Source organism: Anoplophora glabripennis, unplaced genomic scaffold, assembly GCF_000390285.2.
Source record: "Anoplophora glabripennis isolate ALB-LARVAE unplaced genomic scaffold, Agla_2.0 scaffold31, whole genome shotgun sequence".
NCBI classification, from domain to species: Eukaryota; Metazoa; Arthropoda; class Insecta; order Coleoptera; family Cerambycidae; genus Anoplophora; species Anoplophora glabripennis.
The window spans coordinates 1,856,354-1,881,382 of NW_019416897.1; the positions used below are offsets into that span (position 1 = coordinate 1,856,354).

A 25,029-nucleotide genomic window follows, 5' to 3' on the forward strand; every position below is an offset into this window, starting at 1 on the left:
TATACCTTCTTTGAAAAACTTCAACTGGTCAACTGTTATTTTGACTGAATAAAAACAAAACATACACATAACCTATAATGTCAGAAACCCACGCAAAAATTGTCATTCCATTGAGATTGCACCAGAGCATATTTCTCATATAACCAGTGGAGTGTTAGTGCTACCCGAGTGCAGCCCGTTTTCCCTATTGGAAATCGCCATATATCTCTGGTGATGTCAATAGCCGTTCTCGTTTGCTCTCAGGTTCTATATGTAAAGCTAAAGTCCTGTTCGTTGCGTCTGCTTGACGTACTCCAACTTAATTGGAGTATTTCATCGATGCTCGTTTGAAGCCGAGCACAAAATGTATGTTGTTGTTTATGTGGTCCCACAAAGCGCCTACACCGGCCGCATTTGCGGTCGCGCTAGACGACGGATGGGGCCCACCTACGAAGGCTGTCCGGGCCTACACGAGATGAGGCAGGATAAAGAGGGATAATCCCCCCCCGATCCAAAATCATTGAGGCCAATTTCTAGCCATGGAATAATGGCGCGTGTTGTTTATGTAGGAGTATTTCATTCTGATCAATAAGATCATTGCTTTGGTTACTCTGTTATTTGTGCTGGATCAAAGGGAGTAGAGCTATCAGCTGATAGAATAAGGGAATGCACTGCCGGTTATTTAATACAAAATTTTTATGACATATTCATAATCTTCGTCTAAACATGTTGATACATTTTCCAATCCATGTTCTCCTTCATCCACTAGTAATTCCGCCAATAAAACTAATTTTTCTTTATTCGTGGTGGATAACAAATTTGCTTTTTGTATAACCAAACAGAAGAAAACCTGCTAAATGTCTTAGATAAAGTAAACTTAAAACACACGTATAAAACAAATCAAAGTAAAGGTTATCACAGAAAATTTTTTATGATAGGTAATGTTCAAGTCGTCATAACGAACACAGGCAAATTACTCCAAGATCTGACTGTTCTACTTTGTGATCTAAATGGATCTGGTGTCGCACTGCTCCGTACTCCTCATGATCCAAGATCTCTTGGAGCAACTAGGAGTAGTATCTAACGAACAGGGCTTAAGAGAACATTCTTTTACTTATTTTGTTCTATGACATGGATGTCAGGATTGTCAGGAGGTCAAATGGTATTAAATTAATTGTTTATTCAGGTTAATTGGTTAATGTTATTAATTCAGCTAATTTTGTTAATTTTTTATTTCAGTTTCAGCCCTTTCAGCTGTGAACAGTGTGAACTGATTTGTGGTTCATTTCATAGAAAACCCATATAGTTTACGAAGTAAATAAATTATTCTTTGTTTTTGTTGTCCCGTAGTTGAGTTTTATTGAAATTTTAAAATGTGGAAAATTTTTATTGTTGAAAGTGATGTATATATATTGAAAATTATTAACAATGATGGTATTTACAAAATTTCTGTATCAGACTTAAAGGAAGTTTGGACCAAGGATTTTTCAATAGATGATATTATTACAGAATTTAAGGTAATTCAAATTATCGAGGTATTGAGTGACGAGTTATTAAAAATGTATGGCTTTTGAATTTTCAGAAATGTAATCCAAATATTGTTGTAGAAACTGAAGAGGCAGTTTCTCAAACACTGAAAATTTTTAATGAAATGGATAATGCTTTAGTGCAAATCAACAGAACCGAAGATAAAATTGATTTAGAAGTGAAATCAGAAGTTATTGGGATAAGTGATTCTAAGTTTAAACTAAAATATCAGTTAAGTCTTTTTAAGGAAGATATAAGCAAGGTATGGTAATTTGTTAACACTTTAACATCGTTGTATAAATTTAATTTTAGTTTGCAGAAGAGGTTACGGCTCCCATGATTCATACAATAAACTACTTAGAAAAACAACAAAAAATGCTATGTGATTTAATTAAAAAGAAAGATAGGGAACTAGAGGAATACAAAATGGAGAAAGGACTTATTTCTAGAAGTAACTGTTTTATATCACAAATTGAACTATGATTTCATTTATCGTCTTTGTGTTATAGCTGATTTAATAACAGAAAAGTTTGACTCAAATATCTTGAAAAATCCAAGCGATAAACTTATGTTAGACACATGCGGTGAGTCGAGCAAGTTTTGGGAAGGTTTCATTGACAAATATGGGGATGTAGAAGCAAAGGTTATGGAGTTAGTTATTTTATCTTCAAGTAAATTGTAAATGTTATATTGCGTTTCTTTTTAGAGTCAAAGTGGATCCTTGGAATCAAGTTAAAAGGAAAAGGAAAACGTACAATGCCAAAACATCTGCAAAAAAATTTGTAGCTGGTATTACGTATAAAAAAGAATAATATATATTTAATATTGATTTTTTTTTCCATTCCCCTAATCAATTTTAGGATAGTATATACATTCTTAGGTAATAAATTATAACAGAAATTTTTAAAACTTTTATATTTCACATAAATGGCAACCAATGTTAGATACAAATATGAGAGAAATACATATAAAATATAAAGATTTGAAATATTTTATTAAGATAACTGGTTAGTATTTTCTATCTTGTATCTCCCAAATGGGTATCTTCTTTGCTAGTGAAGTTTCGTTTTGAGACGTCTGCAACTCAATTCATAAATCAATTATTTTTTTTGGGAAATGCAAATTGTACTTACAAAACTACTGTTTCCTGGATATGAAATATTGAAGGTTTTGGTGTGTGGTGGTGTAGTTGTATGTACAACTACTAAAACGGTATTGTCCCGTGCCTTTATGTCACTTATGTGAATTATGTTGCCACTTTTTATATTTTTCTCGGAGGAATAAACCCTAAAATTAAAAACATGGGTATCGGGTTTCATTAAAGTATTTGAAATCGAATTTAAAATTATAGATTTTAAATTATATTGGTTGAAAGCTTAGATACAGGATAGAACTAAAGAACATTTCATGTTGGCGGGAATTATTCCCTCTATCACATATTAGTATCTACGCCAGGACATCTATTATTGAATCGATCAAAGAGCATTTAAGAGAATTTTTTTCAAAAATCACAAACATTACTTGCTGAACCGTGTGCCGAGCCACACGTTTTTGGATAGTTTATCCTTTTTCTCAATGAACTGAGCAAAATCATTGAACAAGTATTTCTTTGATGCCTATACCAAAGAAAAATAGAAATACTGATAAAAGAAACGGTTAAAAAAAATTATTGAAATTAATAAATTGCTCCTCTCTTCCCCATCAATTTTTATTTCAAATAAGTATACCTCGAAGCAGGGGTTCCCAATTTTTTTATATTACGACTTTTACAGGCTGTAATTTTTTTGCGATGTTCTAAGGTTACAAGGATGCATCAACGTTTATACTCGACGAAAACAAAAGACTGACCGAACAAGTAAATAATAAACGAATGAAAGAGTGAACAAACAGAAGAGCGAGGGGAGGGGGTGATAGGATACTCATTACACAGGTAACCTGTGCATATCGTCTACTTTGTGGCGCCCTCAGGATAACGGTACGACGCCCTCAGGAAAGCTGTGCGACGCCCCAGGGCGTCGCGACGCACAATTTGGGAATCCCTGCCATAAAGTATGAAATACTTACGCTAAAACACTCTTTGGGTTTTTTATGTGAATTGTTTCGGTACTTGGAGACAAAACTTGCTTAACGTTCGAATTATTTTCATTTAGTAGTGACACAATGGAGTTGTACTTGTTATTACGCGTCTTGCTAGAGTCGCCATTTAAAGAAACTTCGTTACTGATCTTTCTTTCGTAAGATCCCCAAAACCAAATAACGTTCTGCTGGTCAGCCACTGTTATAAATCTATTTGTACAAGTACTCATCTAAAACATACATATCGTCTGCATGTAAGTAGTTTCTTTATATCTGGTTATTGGTTACTTAGAATTTACAGGCTTGGAGAGGATTTGTTAGTGGTAAGTAGAATGGATTAATAATAATAAGCATTTTCAATAATCAAAACAGTTGAAACTGCAAAATGATGCATAAAAATTATAATCATAATTTTTAAAACTTGTTGAGAACCCCTGGAATCGTAGGTAGGTACTCTACATAAGCGGAGATGATTAATTGTGGCCACAGATAGCACACCGTGACTTCCAAATCCTTGTAAAAATAAATTAATTTGAAGTTGATCATTTTTATAGTTATACTCCGCGGTCGAAATTATAGAGAGTGATTCATCGCTAGCTTTTTGACTAGTAAGTGGGATGAAGTGTGCCGGGAACGAAAATCCATTGGCGTGTCTGCGTAAAAGGCAACAAAATATAGAAAATATAGAGCAAAGATAATAAAACATCTAATATTTTTTTACGGTTTGCTATAACCGGCACTTTGATCCATTTTAATTATTACAGCATTTTAAAACGTCCCAGTTGTGTTTTTTTAATTTATAAGTTTATTATAGCCATGGAATTAGACCCCTTGTTTACGCTTATGCTATGATGTTTCTCAGGACGGATAAATCAAGTCCGTTTACACCCACTAAAAATAAAGAATTTCCCTATTCTCTACCAAGTGCAAAAGACAGAGATAGAATATAGATCAACGTTCAGTGTAACTCAGTCTATAGACGATTATAGATTCTGTCGATGTGCGTAGCGAGCGGCACAAAGATAAATAATATTGAAGCGTATAAAAATTATTTTATATTTTATACGCATTATGGTAATAGTGTTTTTATATTATGTCTGAATCACTCTCTATAATTTCGACCGCGGAGTATAGTATCTATGTAAATAGTACACAAGAGTCAGATTCAATCTGTACAATTTTAACTGACATTTTGTTGCGAGTTGCCTAAATATGGGCGGTCACACTAAAAGATAACATAGGGGGTTGTGGTAAGCGCAATGCTGACAACCGCATATCACTAAAATATAAAATATCACTAAATATCTCCATTATGCATGAGGTAGGTAATTCAAAAAGTTCGGTTATTTTCCAAACAGACCTCATATGTTAAGGAAGCCTCTATGTGTTCTATTATGAGTGAGTCAAATTTGAAATAGCGCAGGAGTAAAAAAAAAAGTGGGAACGCAAATTATTAAGGTTATCTGTATATTAAAATTTGTGGCATGCACATTTGTAGGCAGTCAGAAATTACATTTCTTTTCTTTTCTTTATAAACTTATTATTTTTTTATAAAAATTTTATATCTAATCTAATTTTGAAAGTTAAAGAAGCAATTTTTGCAATACATATGAAAATTTACGTTTTGTTTTACTGATATAGTTTTTATTTTTTATTCATATACCTAATGAACGAAACTAAAAGTTGCAACATGTTGCATTTTGTTAAATTAAAAATTATCAATCACAGAAATTAAAAGAGATTGGTAAAAGAAAGTAATATATCGATATGGGTTAGAATTCTGTATTAGAAACCGTAAAAATATACTTATAGTGCGCTTTATTAAAAAAAAAGTATTAATAGTTTTTGGCGGTTTGAAGTAATTAATTAATACTCTTATAATAGGAAATGATAAATCTTGAAATTAATTGGAAAGTTACAATTTTGAAGGTAGGTACTATACTTCTTTATATTTGGCTATTCGACTGAATTATTAAAACATAAGTAAAGTTTTTTAATTTTTATTCTGTATCTTAAATTAATTTTTTTCCGTTTTGCCGATTTATTGTATTTGTGATGGATTCAAATAAATAAATTATGATATTTTCGTATGTTTTGTTTCGAAGAATACAAATTCTATTAAAAAACTGGAACGGACAAGAAAACATTCAAAGGATTTAAATAGATTATATGAAATTTTTCATCTGAAGAAATCAATTGAATTCAGTCAACCAGTAGAACATCCATTCTAGAGATAAAATACTCATATTTATCATCTCGTACTTAACTCACTGTTATCTTAGAACTCATTTTTATAACTTGAACGACCTCGTTATTGCGGCCATCTTGATCCTTGCCACTTTTCTTCCCCAATATAATCAAGAGTCCTTTTTCGTTAACCAACAGCGTTCTGCTGGCACACATCGACACACTTTTTATACGTCCATAGTTACAAACTAGGGTATGAAAAGTTCTTACATTGCCCTTTTGAGGAACGCCTAGTTTATTATATTCGTTGCTACCAGCCACCAATATCTTTCCATTCGAGGCCAGAAGGAGAGTAGCGTCTTCAGAGCAAAATATCTGGTCGATTTTCGTTGGTAAACTAATAGCAGTAGGTTTATTTCTAAAAAAAAAATAATCTTTTCTTTACTGTACTCCAACTTTTGAAAAATTAAAGTGTCACGTTTTTTGAGCTTAAACACTTCATAATCATGATTAAGATGAAAAAAAAAATTGTTTCAGAGAAGAAAAAGGGTAGTTTTGAAAAAAAAACTGTGTTTTAACTGCACAAAAATTAATTAGAAATTTGTCTCAGAAAAACGGTATGAATCGGGGTCGAAATCTGGTTTGGGTCAGCAACTTTAATTTAAATTTAATTAAAAGTTGATGAACAGAAGCATAGGACGGAAAAGACGAATCGTGCTGGAAACAATTGGATTTTGCTTTCTTCAATGTCCGGAAGGTTTTCTAAAAAAATTTTCGAAAAAATTTCGGAAATTCTTTTGACCTTTTAATTTTTTGCATTAGTTTAATATACAAATTATTATTATTTTTTACCTTAAGCAGAGAACTTTTTTAGGGACGCCTATGAAACTCATTAAATTTTATTACTAGGCGTTTTTATACATATTCAACTGACCTCGGAAAGACTATATCAAAACTAATGACTATTTCTAATAATTTTCATGAAAGATCATTGAATTAGAAATTTCTGAATTTATCAAAGCGTTATTTCGTTTTTATTATCATACGAATGATATTTTTGGTTGCAATTAAATCAGATTTGTAAAATAATAAATAAATTGATGGTAATTAATAAAACAAATATGTACTTTTAATAAAACAAAAAAATATATATATGAAAGAAAGAACTCTTGTTTAAAATCTAACGACTGTCATTTGTTTACTTCTTGTCTTGAGAAGAGGATAAAAATGACTTATTCATATGTGGTTACCTCCGTTCTACAAGACCTAGACCTAATTCGCCATGTGCAGAGACTCCCCAGGTAAAAATCCTTCCTTCTGTCGAAAGGGCTACGCAGTGATGCAAACCGCAGCATATGTCCGATATGGTCGACGTAACAAGGCTATCTGTCAAAAATCAAAATTCCAAAATAGTGAACGACAAAACGAGGAAAGTATTGAGTATATAAGATGTTTACGACTTTCTGACAATAAAAAGTCACCGATGCACATAGAAAAGTGGCGGAGACTAAGTGAACCCTTAAGGAACTTCCAAACAACTTTGGAGGTCTTCTCTGTAAAATAAAATTTGTAGGTACTTACTACATATTTTGGGATCTGTCACGCTGGAAAGTTCCCCATGTCCTAAGCATCCCTTGCTTCCATCTCCACAACTAAATATTAACCCTTGAGAGTTGAGGAATAAACTGAAGTTTTGTCCTGCTGCACACCTGTAAAAAGTAATATTAGAACGCCTTATCGTTATCTGTTAGGATCGGTTAACTTTTTGATGTGTTTATTCCTTAGATGACTCGCACAAACTGGATATTTTTTTAATGGGTCGCAGTTCCCCAAGGCTAATTGTCCATGGGAATTTTCACCCCATCCATACACCATCTGATCTGTAAATATTAATAGATATCTTTAAATAACAAACATTTTAAATTAAATTTAATGATTGAAAGTAAGTGTACTGAGAATCTGGTGCTCTGTAGTTTCTGTTTTTGGCAAGTTGGCAACCCTGCAGTCAAGGCCAAGGTGTTGAGAGCAGAACGCGCGCTAATTTGTTTCAGTCAGTTGAGAACTGTTGTTGTAGTGGCGTGTTGAAAAAAAATGAGTGTCGCTATTCCGAATACCGCCAGCTGCGAGGTGAGGAACCTTCGGCTCACAAAGTGCTTTGATGTATCTTTTTGGATATGTAAATTTTTCATAAATGTACTGCCGTTTCAATATTTAAACAATTGAGTAGTATTACTTTGTGAATATGATCATTGACATAATATTCTACCCCCTTATCTTTTTTACCTTTCTATCCTGAAAAGGTTTTGTACTCGACCCACAGCTGTTATTCTGGGAGATAGAGGAAAATGTCAAACACATTTTTTGCATTTTCCAGTAGCGACAAAATTTTGTGTCAGATTTAACAAATCAACATTGCAATTGTGTTAAAATAAACGACTTTTGTTTACATTAATATTATCTCTAATAATAAGGGAGATGTGGTCAAAAAAGTGCGCCATAAACATTTTGTCATATTGAGCTTACCTATGTGGAGTTGAATTTTATTCAGTCTATATATATTTACCTGCTGTTACCACCAAGCTGTGCGTTGGACTAACTGAAAAACTGATGATTTTTTTGTGTGGTAACTCGACAGGAGTTATCACTTTTTCGTCGAAGAAATTCCTCATTTCATATAAAATGGATCTATTTTCAGGTGTACTGAAATCACATATAAACTTTCATTGTGTCTAAATGTAAGTAAAGATTTCTTTCAATCATACTTACCTTTGGTTCTGGTCGTTATCCATCACCTTCTCTTGAATTTTTGGAATTAAAACGTCATAAATTTCGTTAGCAGAAGGCCTATTTGCGGGATTCTTCTGGAGAATTATATTCACAAGACAAGACAAATCTGTTGAGTAGAACTGAGGAATATTGTCATATTCGCACTAAAACATAATTCCAGCAATAAGAAGAAACAAGATTATACATCCTTTAGTACCGCTGTTATTTTTTGGACTAGAACCGGCAAATTTTGAGCACTAAATGGCTTCTTCAAACTGGCCAGTTCATACAAAATGCAGCCCAAGGCCCAAATGTCAGACTTTGCGTTGTAATCGTTACATTCACACTGAAATTAATAAATGAAGCTTGTATCTAATTTATAACTTTGTCTATATTTTTTACCATTTCAGGACTTAAGTAGTAGGGCGTCCCGATAACTGTATGTGCCTGTGATTTGGTGTTCAACATTTTTGAAATACCGAAATCTCCTAATTTTATTGTACCATTCATGCCTATGAAGACATTGGCAGTTTTCAAATCTCTAAAAACAAACAAAATTGTTTCACAGAAAATGGCAAGGGCTCACAATAGAGCATTTAGAAAAAGTTTGAATGAGAGGAGGCTGAATTGAAATAGAGATGAAAATAGATTGTTTCAACTTTAAATTGACAATCTTTAGTAAAAAAATCACTTCGTCATATAAACTTTACATATCTGGGGCCCCGTAAGGAGAACAGGGTGTTACAGTTTGAGAAAAAAGATTTATATTTTAATAGTAAGTAATGTAACTGTTGAAATATTACTAGAATCAATATTTAAAAAAAAGTAATTTGGCTCCATAGAAATTCAAAGACGCACACAAAAAAAGATATTCTTAAATCAAGATTGGTAAATTTATATGTACCACAATCTTAAGCTAAGTAAAATCTCTTCCATCAAGAAAACGTTCATTTAAATGAAGAAATTTATTTAATTTACCTAAGACTATGATATATATGCATCAACCCACTAAACACGAAACGTAAATGAAACGTTGCAAATGAGCTGATTTACTACACATATGAAACAATAACTAGAAACGTTGCTGTTTCATTACAGAAATGTAGCACTTGAAAACTTACTTAGTGAAACATAGCCGAAACATTCCAATTGAAGAGAGTTTGAAACATTACTCGAAACATTCCCTTTCGATCTCGGAAACGTAACAACGACAAACAAACAACCCTTTGCTTTTGTTTATCTTATGGAACTTCCATTCGGCATTACTTAAATTTTGCTCTCAAGCCCCATCATTATAGCAAGCGTTAGTTCATTTGCCTTTGTTATATGTACAACCAGACATAAACAGAAAAAAAATTGTGGTAGCATATTTATAACACAAGTCTAGAAAAAATGTATGTTCGTGACTTGCGCAGACCGCGCGTAACAGCCCGAATTTATTTATTTCTCGTGTGCCGTTTTCAATTCGTATTATGTTAGGTGTTAGGTTAGGTTTGCGGTTTGCCTTTACCCGTTTGCCTGGCTTCGTTGTTCTTCATCGTTACCAGGGAGAATAGTCTCCATGATCGTTACTTTGATGCTATTTTATGTGATAATTTATAGTGTGTGCAGTTGTGGTTATTGTAAGGTGCATATAAAATAATGAATATTGATGCAAAATGTTTAAAACGATATGTGTAGAGATTTCGAATTTTGCGTCACATCTACCTAAACATAGTTATTATACCCACTACCTAATACCTATTAAAGACAAGAGGACAAAAACTAAAAAAAATGGAACATGGAACTATACGTTTCGGAGAACTATTTGAAATACGGAAGAATCAAGTGAAATATATGTCATTTATTTTATATTTTGTACAAATGTTTATATTTGTGTACGTGTATAGGAATGCTTAAATAAAAGAGTTTAAGTATACCTACAAATATTTATTTTTTCAAGATATCCTTTTGTATCTTATTTATTTCTACTGTAAAATTTATTATAAAAAGGTTAGATGTAATATTGACTATGCGTAGAAGAAATTGTAACTTCTTTATATTATTTTTCAGTAATGTTATTTGTTTTTCATGTACCTACCATTTCAAGATTCATTATCATAACTAATTTTTTTAATTATCATTTCGTCATTGTTACCATATTCATGATGGTCTCAACATTAGAAAATTTCCATTTCAGAAGCGTATTTGAACAATATAAAATGATGTGTAGCTTTTTTAAAATGCTTCTGATATTGTTTTGTGACATTTTTATTTGTACGATGAATGGCAGAATCCGTAATCCATATTAGAAACTTTTTCAGTGGCTTCTCAAAAAGAAAAAAATTCTTGATAAAAGTTGCTGCATCCCCAAACTAGAAGAGCAGTTATTTTTTTTAATATACAATAACATTTTTCAGTTAAATTTTTTGAGAAATCAGAAAAAATTGTCTGGATTACGAATTAAGTCATTCACAATACAAATAAAAATATTACAAAAGAGTATTAGAAATATTTAAAAAATTACTCACACTGTTTATACTGTTTCAAAAACGCTTCTGAAATGGAAATTATCTAAAGTTGAGAGCATTATGAGAACAATATGGTATAAAAATTATTATGTTACTCAAACATTTCTGAAAATATACTGAAACGTAAAACAAAAATATCGAGTGCATAAATGGAACATCAAAAGAATGTTACTGAAACCAATTTTTTGAAACGTTTCATTGGAAACGTATTTTGGGGAGGACATCTTGGGCTTCTAGAACGTTACCAGAACGTTGCATGGACTTTTTATGAAACGTTTCAAGAAAAATGGAAACGTTTCTGAAACATGTCAGAAACTGAAAAATGTTTAGTGGGAAGGATATATTTCTTTGCGTAAGTATATATAAATATACCATTCTTGATTTAAGAATTTCTTTTTTTGCGTGATGAGTCCTTTAACTTTTCACAAAAAGTAACCTTCATTTCTTTGGATCTGTTACAGTTTGACAACAATTTAGATTTTTTAGTTTAAAACACATAATTATTATCAAATGGGTATAAAAGTTCAACAAGCACAATTTTTTGATTTCAGATTAAAATAGAATGGTTTATTTTTTACTGGCTCTGAGTCTCCCTCCTCTTCTTTAAACTTCTAATTAACTTTTATTAACATTAATTAAGAGCAATTAACATTTATTAACCTCAATCAAATTACATAGTAAAAATGATAAAAAATAATTTCAATGTTTTAGGGTTGCGTACTGTTTGCAACAATTCATTTAACAACTCACCTATGTAATATTCTCTTGGAGTGCATGTAAGAAAGAGCAGCACTTATTTGGGAAATTATGTCCAAAATTCCTATCTCCGTGAAGACATCGTTTTTATGCTTTTTTAGATTTATCAACTGGGCTAAGTTCCCACCATCTGCGTATTCCATGACAATTTGTAGGGAATCCTCATCCTTAAAACTTTCTATATAGCTAAAAACACAAATAGTAAATTTTAAAGATATTAAGGTAGGTAATTCAAATAAATTTTAAAAAAATTCCGGAAAATACTATCAAACAAAGTCAAAGCCAATTAGAGCTAATAACAAACTATATATTTTTGTTTAATACTTTAATAAAAATTACCGTATAATATTCGGATGATTTAGAGTTGATAAAATGTCGACCTCATTGAAAGCAGATTTCTTGTCTTCGTCATCCATGTCCATAGTAAGAATTTCTTTAACCACAACATACTCATTGTTTACTAGTTGCAATGATGCAGTTCCAAATGATCCTTTGAAAATAAAATTTACTTATCTAAGTCTAAGATAAATCTAATTGCACATATCGTGTCTGTATGTTTTGTAATGGCAATAATTTATTTAAAAAATTGTCAGTATTTCAAGGTGCCACTATCTGTATCTTATAGTGCAAAAGGTACATGTTCGGAAAATTAGTACATTAAACTAAACTTTGGCAATGAATATAAGTTTATTTTCACTATAATAGTCTATGCCAGTAAAAAAAATAATTTATGGAAACCCAATTTAGTTCACTTTAGTTTGTATTGGAATATAGGAGGGAATAGTATCCATGTTTGATAGGCATTTGCCTAGCTAGGGGGCAGGGGTGTGTATGGCCCACCCCAGAAGAAAAAAGATCTAATATCATCTTTGTCACATCGACAAGTCGGTGACTGCGTGAACTTTTTTTTAGAATGAAATCAAAACATGTTCAAAATTTTATATTGGTAAGTCGGTGATTGCGAAGCCTTCATAGAGCTTGTAGTCCTGGGCGCACCAAAAGCAAAAATTGTAGCTACGCCCCTGTTGATGGGGACTGTGCCTGTGGACACATATCTAACTGTATGGAACCGATTTCACTTATAAGGCATGCTTGAGTTATTATCTTAACGTTTTTCAATATTATGGTAAATTCACACTGTGCTTCTCATTGTCAGGAGAACATATTTACCTTTTCCAATTGTTTTTAGTTTTTTGTATTCGTTGAGCATCTTATGGTATTGTTTTGGAGGTGTTTTACAAATAGAAATTCAATTCAATTTCCTAGTTACTTCACAATCGGCTTGGCTATGACCATATACATCAATTATGTTTTGTATACTAAGTGATTTTCCATGGAAACAGATCGTTAGCTGTAAATTTTTATTTTAACTGACAACCATAAACAATACATGATATAAAGAGTGTTCCTTTATTAAATAGCATAAGTACAGCGTTATCATCTATATTTCATTTACTTGTTTTTTTTTTTAATTAGGACACAGAGGATGAGGAATCATAAATACACTACAGATAACTAAGGACTATGACTGCAATATCGAAAACTTATAATTATATAAAAAATGAGAAAACCAGAATTCGAAATAAAAACGGAGGCACAGTATGTTCAATCGAATATATAAATTTTGAAATACAAGGTCTGCTCAGAAAACAACCGAACTTTATTTTTTAAACTTTATTATTAATTTTATACTTTATTGGTCCTTATCAGTATCTGATTTTTGGCACAAAATTAATAAATTGACAAAGCTGTGTGTGCGGGCGTATTGTCATGGTGCAAGAACCATGAATTATTGTCTTGCCACAATTCTGGTCTCTTTTTGCGGATTTTCTCATGTAACCGTTGTAAAACGTCTTGATAATACACACGGTTCACTGTTTCACCTTGAGGCAAGAATTCAAAATGCACAATTTCGTCAAAGTCGAAAAAACATCGAATCGACACTGACGTGTGATGTCAATGCATTGTGATGATTGAACTTTTGTCTCAATATCGTAGCCTCTTGGCCTCCACAATCGCCAGACCTCAACAAATGTAACAGCTTTCTTTGGGGAACGGTAAAAGAATTTGTGTATTCCTCGCTAGTTGCGTCTCGAGCAGAATTGTGGGATAGCATTTCGGATAAATGCGCATTCATTAGAAACAATCAGCAGTTATTGGATTTATGCCTGAGAGAAAACGGTGATCATTTTAAACAATAATTTCTATAACTTGTCATAGGCCCGGTGTGGCCAGGTCGGGCAGTCGGCAAAACCCGACTTATTTTGGAATCATTTATAGAAATGGGATTTTCCCAGGTCAAAAAAATAATTTTATTATGTTTACCCCTATAAACAGTGTACCTACAGGAAAGAAAAAGAGAAATAAATATACCTATATTGCAAACCGTAAGCCCTTTAAACTAATAACTACTTTATCTGCAAGCCGTGGGTTTGGAGAAATTAATATCTTTGTAACTGTAAACTCTGTAAGTCTTTTAACCTTATAATAACCCTTTACCCTATAGCCGTATAAGTTATAGGAAAAATGAGAATATAAATAATAACCGAGAGCTTTAAAAGCCCTGTGAAATTGTTATAACTTTTTTATTAAAAATTAAAAAATGTATCTATTTCGCTGAAAAGGTAGTTTGCATTTTTTAGAGTAGATTGAAAAAAATATATATAAAATTCATTAATTTTTTTGCTTGTTATGATTTTTTAAATTTCTGAAATCATCCCTTAATTTCTAGTCTCCCTAACGCTGTTAATTTTAATAGTACAAGAAAAAGTCAATAGACCATTTTTATGTTTAATTTTTTGCTCTACAATTTTTATAAGAAACTTTTTTTCTATCTCTTACCCCTTTTGAGTTATACTGAAAAAGCCCTTTATTTTACCCTTTCTCACCCCTGGCCGGGGGTTGAAAAAAAAAATTACTGTCATTTGTTATTGTTATATATCTCAAACTAACTTATATCAAAAGTTCAGGCAAGTTGACCAAAATTGCGATTTAAAGCCCAATTTAATTGGACTATTACCCCCACTCTGCCGTCCGCTACAGTTAGCTCGCGCAGCGCTCGAATGTTTCGGTTTGACGTACAATTAAAAATGCAGAAGTGGCTAAAATGAACCACAGTATTTTTTTATTGAAAATATAAGTCTTCGACTTCAATCTCTGTAAGAATGATGATAAAAAATTATCTCGACTCCAGAAGATCGTAGAGCAACGTTTTTTTTTTAAATTCTCGTAAAAATGCCAGTAATCGATTTCTGTAATATACATTATCGAGAAATGAAAATCGAAAAAGATATTCAAGAAACACACGAGCAAAAATTTTTTACTTTTTTCTAAAGACATCTTTGGACACTTAAAATGAATAAAATCGTTATCAATCCTTTTTATCATGAAAGTACAACTCTTAAGGAAAAAATGAGCCCGGATTTGTTTTCCTACGACTATTCGTCGAGCAAGAAGAGCCGATTTTCGAGATGATTTTTTTTTCGAAAAATCGTTATAAGTCGAAAAAATTTTAATATTTTTTAATTTGAAAAATAGGTGCTTTTTTGCTTACCGAGTGCTACATTTACAGCAAGTAACAAGTTTCAGAACCTTAATTTGCAAGAGATACAGCAAAATCAAAAAATGTCGATTTTTGACGGTTTTTTCGATATATCGCGAAAAGTAATATACCAATCGATATAATTAAAAATACGAATCGATAGGTTTTTTTAAAAGCTACAACTTTCTCAATTAACTTTTTACGATTGAAGTTCAAGTTTTTTTTTTTATTAGCAAAAACCGTTTTTTTTTGATTTTATGAATTTTTTAGGTTAACTTCGCTATTTATGCGCCACAGGAAAAATGCACTATCTTTCTTAGAATTTTTTTTCCTATATCACCATATTTTTTGTTTCCAGGTAGTGTTTTTTTTTGTAAATTTAACATAAGGCTGTGACACATTGATTGGACTATAACCACCAAATCTGAACCAAGTATGACGTACGAAAACGCCAATGTACTCTTGATTTAGCTTCTTTTCTTAACGTAAATCATTCTGATTGACACTAACTTAACTACAAAATGCCATTGTTAATTAACCTTTTATTTGCCTTAACAAACATGGGTTCGCGAAAAATAGGTTAGGCGACACTTAATTAACTTCACCTTTAACCCCTCAAGTGTCACCTCGGAAATTCCGTCCAAAGTCGTTATCAACGGCCAATACACCCTCTACAGTTGGTCCCAGCTGGTGGCGCCTGCGCACGTTCTTCTTAAAAATCAATCTCTGCGCCCTCCCGGCGACTACAACAATGAAATCGATAGTGAAAAATGGCGCTCGACTTCGCCGCCACTTACAAGATCCTGGTGCTGGGCGACTCCAATGTGGGCAAAACGTGCATAGTGCACCGTTTCTGCGACGAGAGGTACTACGACACGTACATATCAACAATAGGTGAGTCGGTTTTTTTCCTTGGAAAAAATCTTTCGTGGGGTCTCTTGGATGTTGCGAAATATTAACGCAACAGTCTTTGGTTTTGCCTTCTGTCCCGATGTAAGGTCTACGCTTACTTGATTTGGTATACGAACATTTTTAGTGACCAAAATAGTATTCCCCACATCCTTTTATTTAACGCATCCTTTGTCATGGTAATCCAACTGTCAAAGACAGCAGTAGGACGTATTAACCTTTCCAAATGTATTAATATTTCAGTTCAGATATTTGATGAAGTGAATTTTCGAAATATATACACAAAAATCAAGAGGAAGACCATTCAAGGAACATTATATTGTATTTTGACGTTTGATGAGGTACATTGTGAAACTGCTTTTATTTGGTGTAGATTGAATGAAAAAGAGAGGCTTGTCTCACAAAATTATTTTAATCTGCTCCGGGTTTTGTGAACAATATTACTTCACATCCATTCTTCGATGTGAAGTAATATTGTGCAAGAATCTGGTAGCAGAATAAAATAATTTTGTAAGACAAATCTTTCCTTTCTTCTTCATCCCATATCCCTTGTATGCTTGCATTTTTGTATCATCAGTATTATTAGAAAACATAGTTAGCAAATAGATCAATAAAAAGTTAATCATAAATCAATAGAAATAATACAATAATAGTACCGCCAGCGAACAACTAGAAGGGATGGAAGAAAAACTGACAATAAGAATATGTAGTAATAAAGAATGGAAGAAAAAAACGAAAAATGTGAGATGGTGAAGTCCCACAAGATTCAAAGGAATCGAAATAAAATGCCACACAGGCCAAAATAACCAAAATGAAAAATATATCATTACTGATGTCTTAAATAAAGCGTTTGTCAAAAACAGTTTGGAATGTACATAATCTTCATTGGTTAAAGATTATTATTCCCATTGTAATTACTACACCATATTAGCGAACTGTCCCCAAATGACCTTGTTCCTTAGTCGTTAACCTTTGACCCACCACCTCGGAGTCATCGATCTTTGACCTTGACATAACTTGTCTGTTACAGGAATAGATTTTAAGCAGAAGATAGTGAACCTGGACGGCGTTCCCATTAAGCTCCAGATATGGGACACGGCAGGACAGGAAAGGTTCAGGACCCTCACCACGGCCTACTACCGGGGCGCTATGGGCATCCTCTTGCTCTACGACGTCACCAATTTGGAGTCTTTCAACCACATCACCTACTGGCTGCAAAATATCGAGGAGGTTTGTGCCTTTAATTGTTTTGTATGACGCAGGTTTTTAATCAGAGTGTGCTTTGTAGAACGCGTCTCCCCACGTGATCACCGTGCTGGCTGGAAACAAGTGCGAATCGAACGACAGGGTGGTGGATACTCAGAGTGGGGATAAGGTGAGAGATTGTTCTTTTGTCATTTTGTCAAAGCATCGTTTGTAACTGCAGAAGTAAATTATATTTTATAGAACTATGGTTCTTGAAAAAAAAAAAAATCAGTCATTGACTATTCTCATTGTCTATAGTTATTAATTTGGGGTGTCTTCTAGTATTTTTTTATTTATCTACTTTCCATAGAGATATAAAATATCAGAAATAGTCATTATATTACTATTTACCTACTTTGTCTTTGACGATCCACTCAACATTATCATTATAACATTTAAAGAAAATGTTACCTAGATTTCAAAAATCTGATATTCTGTAACATGGTACGGCGACTGCAACCGATAACCTTCAACTTTTTTACAATTTTTTTTAGTAACTGTCGTTGAGAAGTATTTATCAGATTTACTTAAAATGTCACAAAAACTTATCTTGCGATATTTTTTTGTGGTTATAAAGTTATAGCACTATAAGAAAGTTACAGAATACAACTCCAGGTAAGTAAGAATATGTCAACGATCATATTTTATGACATATCAAGTCTTTGGAAGGTAGATAAACAAAACAAAAAGCTCATATTTTTTATCATGTTATTTACTTATACTTTTGAGAGTGAAAAATTAAACAATTTTTGAAATGTTCACTTGTTATGTGTTTACAATGTTCACTGTAAAATCTGGGGCAATTTCTGATCAAGTAAAACTAAGTTTATACCTAGTCAAACTTCTGATTGATCTTTTTGGCACAGTTTGTACAGCTAAGTCACCACTGCCAGGAAACTGAAAAAGTGGCCAAAACGCGACTGCGGAGATTCGTTCAAACAAATGTCTTGTCGTTATCTAGATAAGCTGAACTAGTTATTTTTAAAGTTTCATTGAATTTGACCGGCTACTCTCAATGTGGCAGTGACTTAAACTTTAAAATCTTGTGAAACCAGCAATTTTACTTTTCAAATATTTCATTGGTACTATTGTATTTCAGCAAATCAAAAATCTGCTATTGCATCTCATTCATCATTTTACTTCGATAAATTATTGTAATAGGGCACAAAATACCTACAAAAATGAAAAACAGAGAAAATGGATTAACATTATAATCATAAGAGTATATTACTGAATTTCGCTGTTTTGACCATACTTTGGAAGCAGAACTCCCCTAACTCCACTACTTATCAAAATGAGCGATGCATCATTGGATTCCTTAGAATGTGTACTTTAAGAAAAACAGGCGAACTTTTGCGAATATTCACATAATTCGAAGAATTTTATAATAATCCGTGACAGCGCGCGTGACATTTTATTTCTCGATGGAACTTTTTTTTTAATGTGGCATCTAAATATTTTCAGGGTCGCTTATTGCGAATCAGAAGTCAGAATTGTAAAATTCAAAATGGCCGATACAGTATGGCGGACCTATTGGTCCGGTTTGAATTATTATTATTCAAAAAAAGTATTTAATTTTTATGAAAATCGGTACCAGGAGGTTTTTCGAGTCGTTGATTACGAATCAGAAGTCAAAATTGTGAAATTCAAAACGGCTGATCCAATATGACGGACCAATACAACAGAAAATTTTTTCGTTTTCATGAAAATCAGTACACGTAGTTTTTTCAGGTCCCTGATTACGAATAAAAAAACCTCAGGGCCCTATTATAAGAAATATTTCAACTATTTTTGTATTTACAGCAGAAAAAAAAACGATTTTTCTATTTTTTTTTCTAATGATTTATAGTAATATGTATCTATTAATTTATACTTAATAAAATTCTGAAAAATACTTTAGGGTTTCCTAAATAAGTGTTCCGATATTGACAACACTTTAGTAGAAAATGCATGGTCTCTCATAAAAAGCACAGATTTTGAACATTTGAAAAATTCAAAAATTGACATGAATTCTGAAGTTAATGTTCTATGTAAAATCAGTATTACTGATATTTGAATTCGAAAAAGGTAATAACAATATGCGGAGATTAACCTGACTTGAGTATTGTGATTTCTTGGGAAACCATTTTTATTTTTTTTTGTTTTGTACAAATTGCCGTTTTTCAGTTCGCCGCAACTGCATCTTCTAATAAAAAATTTAAGGTGTCAAGATCTTGACTATAATTGTCTACTTTGAACTCATTCAGCGATATTTTGCAAATTAGTAATGTAATTTTCCATATGTAATCGTAGGTAATTAAGTTCAAAATTTAATTTTGTAATTTTATAGTCATCGTATTGGATCCTCCATTTTGAATTTCTGAATTTTGAGTGCGTATTCGAAATTAGCGACCCAAAAAAACTTTCAGTACCAAATTTCAGCAAAATCAGAGCATCTTTAGCATTTTTGTCTGCCATATTGGATCCGTCATTTTGAATTTCTAAATTTTGAGTACGAATTCGAAATCAGTGACCCCGAAAACCTAATAATACCAAATTTCAGCACAATTAGATCATCTTCAGCATTTTCGTACGCCATATTGGATCCGCCATTTTGAATTTCTTAATTTTGAGAACGGATCCGAAATCAGCAACCCCAAAAACATTGGAGTACCATATTTCATAGCAATTAGAGCAATTTTAGTATTATGGCCACCTTTTCAGGTTCCTGGCCCATAGTGCATTGTTGTAGAGTATAAGATGGATTTGGTGACCTTGCTATGCTATGCTATGTTATGCTTGCGAATGCAATTACAGAATTGAGAAAGCTAGAGATCAGGACTGAAATGTGAATTTTTTAGTACCATTTGGACAAACTTAAAATATTAGAATGGAAGAGAATTGTCCCAGCATTTATCCAGTCAAATAAATTATATCTGTATTTAATTTGAGCATTGATTATTATTAATATCGGGTGTCCCAAAATTCACGTAACATTCGAATTTTGCGCCATTTGTGCGGAGCGTTACAGCTGACAGTTAAGAGTTATTAAAAATGGAGCGCTGCACGAAAGAACAATGCCTTTTCATTGTTGAGCAATATTTTAAGAATAATGAAGGTTTGTCAGCTACAATTCCCAATTTTCCTACAAAATATAGTCGGAATAGTGATTTAACATCATATCATCAACTGTGAAGAAATTAAAATTTCAGGGAGACTGGATCAATTAGTGATCTTAAACACTCTGGCCATCATGCGAGAAGTCGCTCAACACAAAACATCGAACTGGTTCGTGAGAGTGTTGCTGAGAATCCAAAAACATTCGGCGTCGTGATTAAGAATTGGACATTTCCATGAGAAGCTCTCTACAGCGAAGCAAAGAGAGTTCGTTGAATGGATTATGGATCAACAAGTGGATGCTGATTTCTCGAACAAAATAATCTTCAACGATAAGGCTTTATTTTCATCTTGATGGCCTCATTAATCCACTAAATTATTTTCTCATTTGGAATTCAGAAAATCCACGAGTCATTGCTGAGAAACAAATTCACTCATAAGTGTCACTGTTTGGTGCGGATTTTAGGCTGGAGGCATCACCGGACCATTATTTTTCGAAAATGTAGCTGGTCAGGTAATAACAGTTCATGGTGTTCGCTATCGCGATATGATAATCCAGATTTTTGAGCCTAAATCGCAAGATATGGATGTGGATGACATGTAGTTGCAACAGGAAGGTGCCACACGCCATACAACCCGAGAAGCAATTCAATTACTTCATTTCCTGGTCGTGTAATTTCTCGTTTTGGTGATCAGAATTGGCCGTCCAGATCATACGATTTAACGCCGTTGGACTTTTTTTGTTTTTTTTTTTTTTGAAGTCTAAGCTTTATGTCAACAAGCCCATGATCACTCATGCCTTATAAAAACGGTCATGGAAAATTTCTACAAAAGGGTGCGTATGTGCTAGCAAAGTTGTGCAGGCCCGATATATTATTCCATACATAACCTTGTATACTGAATAAATGAAAAATTTACAATTTTTAATTAAAAACCTGTGTTTTCTATCAAAATTACTTCTTACGTGAATTTTGGGACATACTCTATTTGTTATTAAGATCCCGCAAAGTTCTCAAGAGTACCTATACATTTTTTTTAATATATCCGTTGTACTGACGATCTTTATTCATCGATATACTTGAAACAGTACTTGTGCTTCGTTGACTGAGAACGATGAGCAGCTGGTTGTGTAGGCTGTATTATTTATTTAAAATTTCTTTATCGTTTTAGTGTCACCCAATTAAATGTCCTTTTCTGTTCAAACTTGTTTTCAGATCGCTGAACACTTCGACTTATCATTTTTTGAGGTGTCCTGTAAGAATAACATCAACATAGAGGCGGCTTTCATGAACCTGGCTAGGAAAATTCGCGAAAAAAGAGAACAGAAGGTAATTTTTTTATTATTTTTTCGATTTGGTAGTGGTTATCTCCTCCTCAGTTGTCAATAATACCCGATTTAGGTATCTACATGTTAAATACATAATGCTTATGCCTGTAGGGTTACGCACTACTGGATCACCATCCAGAGGACAATACGGACTTACTGAAACCGAAAACAGAGCTTCAAATTCGTGCATGTTCATCAACATGTTAAACGATAAAGACTGCAAGTATAAACAATATTATATATATACATACATTGTGAATGTTGAGCTATCAAGTAAGTGGATGAAAATACCTCCGTGTTACGTGTAAATGCTATTTTGTACATTATTATAAGCTCAAAATTGTTAAATTTGCTCGTTATTATTTATAAAAACTATATACAGTATTAGAATCGCCACCTTATTTGTTTTCAAACCGGTTTCCATTCCAATGGAAATGCAAATGTCGAAAGAAATCAAAAGTGTGTTAAATATTGGAATGGAAATACGCGTTACATTTTCTATAGGTGCTTGTTGGTTTCGAGAATATCAGTTTACTTTGCAGGAAATGGTATTATTTGACCTTCAAAAAAAATTTGCCGCATATTTTTTGTGTTTAAATAATTTTTTAGGTGATTGTGTATCCACTGGATACTATCCAGCTGTTCATTTCCACTGCAAAATAAATTGGGATCCTTTTAAACGCAAATTTAGGTTAAGTATCCTGACGAGAACGTGGTCTGTGGTTTTCTATCATATCTTAGCTATCTAAAGCAATTTCATGTGTGATACGTGCGAGATGAAGATTTAGCGAAAAGTAAAATACTTAATTGATAGCTTCAATTCAACATAACATTAATACTTATGGGATAGTCGCAAAACCTTTATTTCGATTTGTTTTTATGAATACTTTGTCAGACAAAAAATCGATTGATCTGTACTGTTCTTGGAGCCTAATGGAGGAAGCGCTCTTACGGCGACAGTGTAGACTAGTGGCAGAGAGAGAAAGATAGTTTGGGTATTATCTTTCTCTCGCGCGCAGGCACGTGATTGGCTAACGCAGCTCTCTTAGCTCTCTAACGGCGGGATCTCCCCACTCTTCCTCAACGATTAGAGAGAGAGAGAGAGTACCCAAACTGTCGCCGGTGCTTCCTCTAAGGTATACTTAGTATATCTAGCCAGTTCTGAAAGGAGAAGAAAATATAATGTTTTGTCGGCGTTGCTTTAGTCACTTTTGGCACCTAGATGTACTGTCGATGATCGTGCAGTGAGGTTAATTTCTAGAATCTCGAGAAATTAGTAACGACGTTTAACTATTGGTTCCTACGACACAGACATACGCACAATCACAAGCCACAATTCTGTTCGGCCAAGGTGAAACGCCGATTTAGTTGTCAGTCGATGCTGCCTCTTGCAGGTAAAACCTAACTTGTTCGGTCACATATTTGGAACCAATTCATTTTTTTGGATTTGAAAAGGGAATGGAACACGCTTTTGATTTAACCACGTGCGACTGACAACTGACGGGCGCTTGAGTCAAAGATTAACCATGATAGCTTCATCTGTTTTAAGACTGACATTGCTTTATCCTAAAGCAAACTTCTGTTAGACGTTGTTTTAGCTTTAACTATGTATTGAAGCCTTAAAATAAATTTGAAAAATTGGCGATCGCTGAAATTTTTCAACGTTATTTTAAAATTTCAATTGATATAATTATTATGAATTTACGTATATTTCCTTACTAAGGGAAGTAAAAATATAGTAAGGGTTGTAGATTAATTATATAGGTTCTAGCATAGAGGATGTTTCAAGTTAGTTGAAATACGTTGATGCAGGAAACAATTAGATGTAGAGAGAGGGGCAAAATAGTGAATAACAATAATTTTGAGAATTTTTTGAAAAATGTAAAGTTTTCATATGTTTATTTAATAAAAACACATTGTAAGACCATTTTTGCTCTTTCAGACTCTTCTCTTGGAAATATTCCATTAAATTTCGCAACTTTACCCCATTTTTCACTACTTCCGACGGTTTTCGAGATAGTGATGTTATAGCATGATATTTGAAACACCCTGTATAGAAATTCAATAGAAAACAGAACTACTTCACTTTTAGTCGATGAATTCTTCAGTATTAGGAAACAAATCAATAATCCTATACTATGTCGAGGTGTTTAATGGTTTAAATTACAACCAAATAAAATCATATATGTATTAACTCTGAAGATTAAAAAAAATTGAAACGTCGACAAAGCATAGGATTTTTTATTTATAAAAAAATATATAACATATTTTTATTTATCTATAGCACATTAAAATTAGATATTAGATAATTACATATTTATTATAAAAAATGTCATTTTTGACAGCGAATGTTCAAACTTCGAGCATATACTACTGGAGATAGCCTTCCAACGGCAACGTCTTGGCACGTTATGGCGAACAGAGAGATAGCTGCTATGAAGGCACATGCTATCTCTCTCTCTTTCTCTCTCGCTGATTGGCTCGCGACTCATCCCATACCAGCCATCTCTATCTAGCCCGGCCATTGATTGGGAGGCTACCTCCAGTGACATATGCTCGAAGTGTTCAAACACAACCGTCACAGAGTGGCTTTGCCACATTCCTTGGCCGCGTTTCGTCAATCAACTTATAAATCATCGAGAGGCCTGATGCTAATGTGGTACTGAGCCATTTTAATAGAACTATTTAAAATATTACGACCTTAGTAACTGTAATATACGTATCTCTCAGTACATTTCAATTCCTAAGTGCTTTAAAATTTAAATTTCACCAAAGTGTACGTGTTAAGTGCAGTTGTTATATGTATAATTTTTAAAAAGTGCTTATGATATCGAATGTCCTTTACCTGAATGTGTATTCTGGCAAATAAAATAGAGAAAAATGTATGGATTTCTGTTGCTTCTACAGGGCGTTGCAACATTCCACCGACAAAATTACACAGGAAGAAAAATTGTTTATGTGAGAGTAAATCCGCAAATGTTTTGGTTTCTAAAATATAAGGTTGTAAACTTTTCTATTCCTTTTTTATTTTTTTACGTTTCCTGGTAAATGTTTTTTTTATTGTTAGTCGGTTAGATCACCAACATTAAAATCATATTACTACAATTTAC

The 25,029-nt window shown here is 32.9% G+C and overlaps 4 protein-coding genes across 6 annotated transcripts; 2 read left to right on the forward strand and 2 right to left on the reverse strand.

Moving 5' to 3' along the window:
- The first annotated feature begins 1,075 nt into the window (after nucleotides 1-1,075).
- LOC108905733 lies at nucleotides 1,076-2,335 on the forward strand. 3 transcript variants are annotated; one of them, XM_018708735.1, is made up of 6 exons: nucleotides 1,076-1,165; nucleotides 1,219-1,496; nucleotides 1,562-1,768; nucleotides 1,819-1,957; nucleotides 2,016-2,157; nucleotides 2,213-2,335. In XM_018708735.1, the coding sequence occupies exons 2-6, from the start codon at nucleotides 1,353-1,355 to the stop codon at nucleotides 2,316-2,318; spliced, it is 738 nt and encodes a 245-aa protein (XP_018564251.1). In that variant the 5' UTR covers nucleotides 1,076-1,165; nucleotides 1,219-1,352; the 3' UTR covers nucleotides 2,319-2,335. The 3 variants fall into 3 exon arrangements, with proteins under 3 accessions (XP_018564251.1, XP_018564253.1, XP_018564252.1); XM_018708737.1 differs by having other exon boundaries at nucleotides 1,125-1,141; XM_018708736.1 differs by lacking the exon at nucleotides 1,076-1,165 and having other exon boundaries at nucleotides 1,176-1,496.
- Nucleotides 2,336-2,344: 9 nt separating this feature from the next.
- On the reverse strand, nucleotides 2,345-6,179 carry LOC111692007. Its single transcript, XM_023455642.1, has 4 exons — nucleotides 5,854-6,179; nucleotides 3,571-3,812; nucleotides 2,640-2,793; nucleotides 2,345-2,583 (listed from the first exon to the last, which is right to left on the reverse strand). The coding sequence occupies exons 1-4, from the start codon at nucleotides 5,983-5,985 to the stop codon at nucleotides 2,515-2,517; spliced, it is 597 nt and encodes a 198-aa protein (XP_023311410.1). The 5' UTR covers nucleotides 5,986-6,179; the 3' UTR covers nucleotides 2,345-2,514.
- Nucleotides 6,180-8,531: 2,352 nt separating this feature from the next.
- LOC108905693 (serine/threonine-protein kinase Nek7) lies at nucleotides 8,532-12,223 on the reverse strand. The gene is made up of 5 exons (XM_023455641.1): nucleotides 12,141-12,223; nucleotides 11,796-11,987; nucleotides 8,938-9,076; nucleotides 8,753-8,881; nucleotides 8,532-8,699 (listed from the first exon to the last, which is right to left on the reverse strand). Exons 1-5 carry the CDS (start codon nucleotides 12,221-12,223, stop codon nucleotides 8,532-8,534), a joined length of 711 nt encoding a protein of 236 aa, XP_023311409.1.
- A 3,889-nt stretch (nucleotides 12,224-16,112) lies between these two features.
- On the forward strand, nucleotides 16,113-22,126 carry LOC108905694 (ras-related protein Rab-8A-like). Its single transcript, XM_018708677.1, has 5 exons — nucleotides 16,113-16,236; nucleotides 17,282-17,481; nucleotides 17,540-17,626; nucleotides 21,807-21,920; nucleotides 22,031-22,126. Exons 1-5 carry the CDS (start codon nucleotides 16,113-16,115, stop codon nucleotides 22,124-22,126), a joined length of 621 nt encoding a protein of 206 aa, XP_018564193.1.
- Nucleotides 22,127-25,029: the final 2,903 nt, after the last annotated feature.

Bases quoted from the DNA above. Each gene is read 5' to 3' on its own strand.
- LOC108905733 (XM_018708735.1), top strand. From the start codon at position 1,353: ATGTGGAAAATTTTTATTGTTGAAAGTGATGTATATATATTGAAAATT. The intron at 1,958-2,015 runs GTAACTGTTTTA...TTTGTGTTATAG, and splicing joins GAAAGGACTTATTTCTAGAA to CTGATTTAATAACAGAAAAG. The intron at 2,158-2,212 runs GTTAGTTATTTT...GTTTCTTTTTAG, and splicing joins GTAGAAGCAAAGGTTATGGA to AGTCAAAGTGGATCCTTGGA.
- LOC108905693 (XM_023455641.1), bottom strand. From the start codon at position 12,223: ATGGACATGGATGACGAAGACAAGAAATCTGCTTTCAATGAGGTCGAC. The intron at 11,988-12,140 runs GTAATTTTTATT...TTGTGTTTTTAG, and splicing joins AATCATCCGAATATTATACG to CTATATAGAAAGTTTTAAGG. The intron at 8,882-8,937 runs GTAAAAAATATA...TATTAATTTCAG, and splicing joins ACTACTTAAGTCCTGAAATG to TGTGAATGTAACGATTACAA.
- LOC108905694 (XM_018708677.1), top strand. From the start codon at position 16,113: ATGGCGCTCGACTTCGCCGCCACTTACAAGATCCTGGTGCTGGGCGAC. The intron at 17,627-21,806 runs GTGAGAGATTGT...ACTTGTTTTCAG, and splicing joins ATACTCAGAGTGGGGATAAG to ATCGCTGAACACTTCGACTT. The intron at 21,921-22,030 runs GTAATTTTTTTA...TTATGCCTGTAG, and splicing joins GCGAAAAAAGAGAACAGAAG to GGTTACGCACTACTGGATCA.
- LOC111692007 (XM_023455642.1), bottom strand. From the start codon at position 5,985: ATGTGTGCCAGCAGAACGCTGTTGGTTAACGAAAAAGGACTCTTGATT. The intron at 2,794-3,570 runs GTAAGTATTTCA...TTTTAATTTTAG, and splicing joins AACCCAAAGAGTGTTTTAGC to GGTTTATTCCTCCGAGAAAA. The intron at 2,584-2,639 runs GTAAGTACAATT...ATTGAGTTGCAG, and splicing joins ATCCAGGAAACAGTAGTTTT to ACGTCTCAAAACGAAACTTC.